Source organism: Tachysurus fulvidraco, chromosome 3 (assembly GCF_022655615.1).
Source record: "Tachysurus fulvidraco isolate hzauxx_2018 chromosome 3, HZAU_PFXX_2.0, whole genome shotgun sequence".
NCBI classification, from domain to species: Eukaryota; Metazoa; Chordata; class Actinopteri; order Siluriformes; family Bagridae; genus Tachysurus; species Tachysurus fulvidraco.
In genome coordinates, this window is record NC_062520.1 from 1744989 (window position 1) to 1752488 (window position 7500).

General features: G+C 44.1%; 1 protein-coding gene across 1 annotated transcript in view; it reads left to right on the forward strand.

The window, feature by feature from the left end:
* LOC113649834 (coiled-coil domain-containing protein 78) overlaps positions 1-7500 on the forward strand; it is a 14596-nt gene that overhangs the window by 6401 nt on the left and 695 nt on the right. The window contains exons 6-12 of the mRNA XM_047811494.1: positions 352-434; positions 859-937; positions 1394-1519; positions 3511-3692; positions 6230-6404; positions 7326-7357; positions 7442-7500. The exon at positions 7442-7500 is cut by the window's right edge and continues 11 nt beyond it. Of these exons, the coding sequence (XP_047667450.1) occupies positions 352-434; positions 859-937; positions 1394-1519; positions 3511-3692; positions 6230-6404; positions 7326-7357; positions 7442-7500 (736 nt within the window). The remainder of the gene's footprint in view (positions 1-351; positions 435-858; positions 938-1393; positions 1520-3510; positions 3693-6229; positions 6405-7325; positions 7358-7441) is intronic.

The following is a 7500-nucleotide window of genomic DNA, read 5'->3' on the forward strand; positions in this document are numbered from 1 at the left end:
AGTCTATTTGTGCTGAATTTATATAATACACTAGTTTCACCATTTGAGTTGAATTACTGAAATAAACGAACTTTCCTACGACAATCTAATTTATTAAGATGCACCTGTACATTATAAGGTTTAATAAGTTTAATCTGAAAATACAGTTAGTATAAAGCACACAAGTGAACTTCACACTGAGCAGTGTGTTATTTAGGTGACATGAGCAACAGTTCACCTGCTAGTGTGTATGTAGGGTCAGTGTTCACTACAGTACTGTGTGTGTGTGTGTGTGTGTGTGTGTGTGTGTGTGTGTGTGTGTGTGTGTGTGTGTGTGTGTGTGTGTGTGTGTGTGTGTGTCTGTGTGTGTAGAAGGCCCAGTATGAGATGAGGGAGGAGCTGGAGAGAATGAGAAAGAGTTATGAAGAACAACAACACCAACTTGAGGAGAAAATGTGAGGTGCACAAGAACAAACACTTCAAATGTTTACTGTATATGACTTTATAGTAAAACTGTGTGTGTGTCTGTGTCTGTGTGTGTTTGTGTGTCTGTGTGTGTGTGTGTGTCTGTGTGTGTCTGTGTGTGTGTGTGTATCTGTGTGTGTGTCTGTATGTGTCTGTGTGTGTGTGTGTGTGTGTGTGTGTGTGTGTGTGTGTCTGTGTGTGTGTGTGTGTGTGTGTGTGTGTGTGTGTGTGTGTGTGTGTGTGTGTGTGTGTGTGTGTGTTTGTGTGTCTGAGTCTCTGTGTGTGTGTGTGTCTGTGTGTGTCTGTATGCGTGTCTGTGTGTGTGTGTTTGTGTGTGTGTGTGTGTGTGTGTGTGTGTGTGTGTGTGTGTGTGTGTGTGTGTGTGTGTGTGTGTGTGTGTGTGTGTGTTGTCAGTGCATCTATGGGAAAAGACCAGCAGGAGAATAAGAGAGCGATCCGAAACACACAACAGGATCTTGCACATCAGTCAGCTGTAAGAGTTTTGGGTTTGATTTAATAACCTTGTGTAACTGGTGTAATGATTAAAGCAGCTAATTAATGTTACACCTCAGTCTAAGTTCAGCTTAATTCATGTTTATCTTAACATATAAAAGCTGGAGTTTATAAACGAGCAGGTTTCCAGTTGTATGTCCCCAGAAGGTCGACTCTGTCATGTATTCGTCTCCTTGTGGGGACTTTTCTCCACCAAGACCGTGTGTGTAGTCAGATATCAGTGCAGCTTAGTTTCACTTTCATTAAAAGACACTGATGTTTATTAAAAATATCTGACTGTCACATAACGTGTGTGTGTGTGTGTGTGTGTGTGTGTGTGTATGTGCGTGTATGTGTGTGTATATGTGTGCGCATGTGTATGTGTGTGTGTATATATGTGTGTGTGTCTGTGCATGTGTGCATGCGTGTGTGTGTGTGTGTGTGTGTGTGTGTGTAGACACTCCTTGTTTCCCAGCATCATTTGAAGGAGGTGGAGGCTGAAAACTCTAAACTACAGAATCAACTGAAGGAGCTGAATCAGGAGTATAGATCACGCCTCACACACTACATACACGACATCACGGTACACACACACACACACACACACACACACACACACACACACACACACACACACACACACACACACACACACACACACACATCCTGCTTTATCTACTCTATACACTACACACACAGCCTCCTATATGCTGTATGCTACATTTCCATTTGGCAGACTCTCTAATCCAGAGCGATAATTAAAGGTACCTTGAAGTCTCCATCAGTGAATACATGAACACCATCAGTGTAAACATTCTGTTGGTAGGAAATACAGTACAGCATTTATGCTTCTTATATTGTAACTAACAGGAGATGGTGGGACCAGCTGAGCAGTGCTATAAGATCTGAGGAGGCATGATGCAGTTTGAGGAGTGAAAAAGATCTGGTCCATATTTGGCTTTGTAGGCAAGCATCAGTGTGAAGTTAATGCGTGAAGCTACCAGAAGCCAGTGGAGGGAACAGGGTGGTGTGGAGGGAACAGGGTGGTGTGGAGGGAACAGGGTGGTGTCGCAGGTCTAAGACAATTCACTCATTTTGGATCATTTGCAGAACTACACTACAAGCTCATTATGTTCCACAGATGGGCTCCTGATAATTGTAGTCGACGTGATCTCGGGTGTAGAACATCCTCGGCTGGAACACAATAAGCTGTGTTGCTCTTAAGCAGGAGTCCAGAAGCTAGTGATCCGCTGATAGCAACCTGTGGTGATGTCATGCGAAGTGAACTAGAATCTGTGTTACATCATTTACTTTATATAGGATGTCGGTTCTTATGAATCATGGGGACAAGTCCAGTGATGGGAATCTGAGTTCCAGGTTCTTTATGATTAAAGGTCAAGCTCCAGTGCGACACCAGTGGCGAGAGGTAATGGGACATCTTGGCAAAGACCACCATAATTAATACAGTACAAGCTCACAATCGTCCACAATCGTCTTAAGCACAAGGATGAATCTGGGTAAAGCTGGAGACTTGGATAGGCAGATAAATGTCTGTACCCATAACTCAGGGTCTCCTGAATGTACTTATATTTAGCAGCATCCTTTATAGCAGCAAGACACTGAGGGTAAGACCTGCTCCTCTGGTGGAACACTCACAAAGTTACTCCTATGCTGAGCTCTCAGTGGATCTAACATTAAATGGTTTAAACAGGATGAGATCTTGTGCCTAATGTCACTAATTTGGTATTATAGTCTCCCAAGTCCCAGAGGTTGACCATCTAACCCTCACACATGGAGTGGTGGTGAAAACAGTTCTGTACACCATCATGGTCCACGAGTCCATGTTAAGTAACGTGGTGTTCTTTCCCAGAGAAGCTTGATTGAGAAGGAACTCCGTCGTTAGGGAATCGTCTCTGAAGGCCATTTCCTAAATTTCTTCACGCTGTTCTCTGCAGTAATCTGAAATGAGGACTCGTTCATTCTACTTAATTTCAGCCACCAGGATGCAGAAGATGAGATAAAACTCAGCAGTGCGATTGTTACCTTGTGCCTTTTGTAAAGAGCTTCTTTCCCGTTGCTCAGGCAGATGGTCAGACATCTCCATCAATAAGGATGTAAACTACTCGTCTCCTGGTCCTGTGATTCCCACAGCACTGTGGACCGCTCGGCTCTTGAGAAGCAGATAACGGAAGCCATATTTGATTTGAGACTCTTGTGCTGAACTTGGTCATATTGTGAGCAACTGAAAAGATCTTTCCTCTAGATCTTTGCCTTCATATTTGTCACACTGATTTTGGAGTCATAGGAAGCAGCAGGGTTTTTGTCCATCCCACCTGAAGGTGTTCGGATCCGTCAGCTGTTATGACATGATTTACAACATTTGAGCTATTTTCTTGGTTTGTTAAAGTTGTTATATAATAAACTGTTAGTGTAGAATAGAAGTGTATTAACTATCAGATGGATTTATCACTGTTACTGTTTATTACAGTAGACTACAGACACGAAGGAAGGCACACAAAGACGTGTTTATCATCAGTTAGCGTTGTGTGTGTGTGTGTGTGTCTGTGTGTACAGGAGTGTGTGCGCAGACACAGTGATACAGACGTGCAGCTGAAGGAGTACGTGGACTCCATGTTGAAGGAAGTGCGAGTGTCGTATCGGTCCAGAGAGGAACAACTGACCAGCACACTGAGAAACTACCGTAAACGCCTGCACAACCTGAGCAACACACATCAACTACTGCTCACTGCCTACAGGTACACACACACACACACACACACACACACAGGTAGCCCTTTATGGCTGTGACTTCCTCATGAGAACCTCATTGTTTCTGCAGCTGATGGTTGAGTTCCTCTGGATGTTTTAGCTGATGCATGCTGACGTTCAGATAAAAAACCTCTTCGATGTGTAATCACACCTTTCCAAGCCTTGTGGTTCTCTGTGTGTAGAAGGATTGTGTCAGTCCTGTCCTAAAGTGCACTGGGATTCTCCACTAGATGGCAGTCCATATACATGTTCATATACATGTTCATATACATGTACAGCATGTGACAGACCCCTTATCCAGAGCGACGTACATAAGAGCTTAAATCTCTAACATTGAATACATTAATGCTGCTCACTAGGTTACAGACTTAAGATACCATGAGTTTAAAACATTTGTTCAAGTTACAGTGAAAAAGTGTCAAAGGTTTTTTTTTTATAATAAATGCAAGAGATAAGGAAAGAAGTGCTAGTTGAAATGTTTCCTGAAGAAGTAGGTCTTCACTTGTTCTTTGAAAATATCCAGTGACTCAGCTGTCCGGACCTCTAGGGGAAGTTCATCCCACCACCTCGGTGCAGAACAGAGAAGAGTCTTGTTCACAGAACGGTTCGACTTAATGTTTATCAGCTACATGATGTGTGTTACACAGTACCACACACACACACACACACACACACACACACACACACACTACATTTATCAGTCTATTTATCAGTGTGTTCTGCATTCAAGTCAGTACGTCCTTCATTCATTTTAGTCAGTACACCCTGCCTTCGAGTCAGTACACCCTGCCTTCGAGTCAGTACACCCTGCCTTCGAGTCAGTACCTTCTGCTCAGCTGGTAGTACGGCACACACTGATCAGTATCTGTGTAGTTGGAATACAGTCTGAACATAATACGTCCACCATGTTGTTGTTATACAACCTGCACCAGCAAACACAACTATTTTACTAATATATACGTAAATACGTGTGTGTGTGTGTGTGTGTGTGTGTGTGTGTGTGTGTGTGTGTGTGTGTGTGTGTGTGTGACAGAAAAGTGTCAGGAGTGGTGTGTGTGTGTGTGTGTGTGTGTGTGTGTGTGTGTGTGTGTGACAGACCTGTGTCAGTTGTGGTGTGTGTGTGTGTGTGTGTGTGTGTGTGTGTGTGTGTGTGACAGAAGAGTATTAGTTGGGTTGTGTGTGTGTGTGTGTGTGTGTGTGTGTGTGTGTGTGTGTGTGTGTGTGTGTGTGTGTGTGTTGTGTGTGTGTGTGTGACAGAAGAGTGTCAGGAGTGTTGTGTGTGTGTGTGTGTGTGTGTGTGTGTGTGTGTGTGTGTGTGTGTGTGTGTGTGTGTGTGTGTGTGTGTGTGTGTGTGTGACAGATCAGTGTCAGGAGTGTTGTGTGTGTGTGTGTGTGTGACAGAAGAGTATTAAGAGTGTTGTGTGTGTGTGTGTGTGTGTGTGTGTGTGTGTGTGTGTGTGTGTGTGTGTGTGTGTGTGTGTGTGTGTGTGTGTGTGTGATAGAAGAGTGTTAGGAGTGTCAGGAGTGTTGTGTGTGTGTGTGTGTGTGTGTGTGAGACAGAAGAGTGTCAGGAGTGTTGTGTGTGTGTGTGTGTGTGTGTGTGTGTGTGTGTGTGTTTGTGTGTGTGTGTGTGTGTGACAGAAGAGTGTCAGTAAGAACAAAGGAAAGGTGTAGAAGACAGTAGTGAGAGAGAGAGAGAGAGTGGCTCTGCTGTATGGGTTAGAGACTGTAGCAGTGAGGAAAAGACATGAGGCAGAGATGGAGGTAGCAGAGATGAGGATGTTGAGGTTCTCTTTAGGAGTGACGAGGATGGACAGGATTAGGGACGAGGACATCAGAGGGACGCTCAGGTCGGCTGTTTTGGGGGACGAGGACAGAGAGACTAGATTGAGACGGTTTGGACATGTACAGAGGAGGGAGATGTTATATTTGTAGAAGGATGTTGGAGATGGAGCTGCAGGTCAGAGGTCAAGAGGAAGGACAAAGAGGAGATATATGGGTGAGTCGAGGATGATGAGGATAGAGTTTGGTGGAAACATGAATGTCTGTGGTGACCCCTAACAGGAAAAGATGAAAGTAGAAGAAGAAAATAATAAAATATTTACACTTAAAAATAATTGACTTCTACCATCTGCACCAGCCCTGTTGCATTATGGGATGGTGCTGTGTACATTGTCTCCATGCTGCAGACTATTTCTCTCCTACCAGACATGTGTTGTGCTGCATTTCACCTACTGTACAGGAAACGACTACAAGCATGTATTATGTGTGTGATGAGAACATGTATGAGCGCCCTCTGGTGGTCACAGGACACACTCACAATGCATTGTTTTACTACATCTTCAAGACAGAATCTATGCTTTGCAAAACTAAAATCTTTGTCACATTGCTGTGGTGTAAATGGAATAAAACACTTGGGGGTGGTGTTATCGGAAAGGACGGTTAGAGTAACTCTGCTCCATCACACCTCACCGACGCTGTAACACGGTCACACACACCTTATTATTTATTACATTTTCCACAGAATGCAGCGTGAACAGATTCTGGTGCACACTGGGCGTGTCCTGGAGGCGGGGCCACCTGAGGCACACTTCAGCCCTGCAGACGTGGAGATTAGAGGAGAGACAGAGAGAGAACTACAGAGGCTGAGAGAGGACAAATCTCACCTAGAGACACAACTCAGAATCGCACAAGAACAGGTTTGTGTGTGTGTGTGTGTGTGTGTGTGTGTGTGTGTGTGTGTGTGTGAGTTTAGTGAGTGAGTGTGTGTGTGTGTGTGTGTGAGGTGTGTGAGTGAGTGAGTGGTGTGTGTGGTGTGTGTGTGTGTGTGGGTGTGTGTGTGTGGTGTGTGTGTGTGTGGTGTAGTGTGTGTGGTGTGTGGTGTGTGTGTGAGTTTAGTGTGTGAGAGTGAGTGAGTGAGTGAGTGAGTGAGTGAGTGTGTGTGTGTGTGTGTGTGTGTGTGTGTGTGTGTGTGTGTGTGTGTGTGTGTGTGTTTGTGAGTTTTGTGTGTGAGTGAGTGTGTGTGTGTGTGTGTGTGTGTGTGTGTGTGTGTGTGTGTGTGTGTGTGTTTAGTGTGTGTGTGTGTGTGTGTGTGTGTGTGTTTAGTGTGAGTGTGTGTGTGTGAGTTTAGTGAGTGTGTGTGTGAGAGTTTAGTGTGTGTGTGTGAGTTTAGTGTGTGTGTGTGAGTTTAGTGAGTGTGTGTGTGTGAGAGTTTAGTGAGTGTGTGTGTGTGAGAGTTTAGTGAGTGTGTGTGTGTGTGTGAGAGTTTAAGTTGAGCTTGTGTGTGTGAGTTTCGTGTCGTGTGTGTGAGAGTTTAGTGAGGTGGTGTGTGTGAATGTTGTGAGAGTTTAGTGCGTGTTAGGTGTGAGTTTTAGTGTGTGTGTGGTGTGTTTGCTGTGTGAGATGAGAGTTTAGTGAGTAGATGGTTAGTGAGTGTGATGTGATGTGTGGTGGGTGTGTTTGTGATGAGCCGCGGTTTAGTGAGTTGTGTGTGTGTGTGTGTGTGTGTGAGGAGAGTTTAGTGAATGAGTGTGCTGCTTTAATTGTTAATGAACTGTTAATATTTTTGTTGTTGTTGTTGTTGTTGTTGTTGTCGTGTGTTGTGGTTGTTGTTGTTGTAGGTATCTTTGCTGTCACAGTCGTCTCAGAATGAGTTGTAAACAATTATATTTTTTTCTTTATTGTTTGTTTTTTGTTTGTTGTTATTTATAGTTTATCGATTGTTCATTAAATGCAGTGTACCGCTCGCCGAGGAAGCCTGGGCCAATATCAGGAAACAGCTCAGAGAGATTGCAG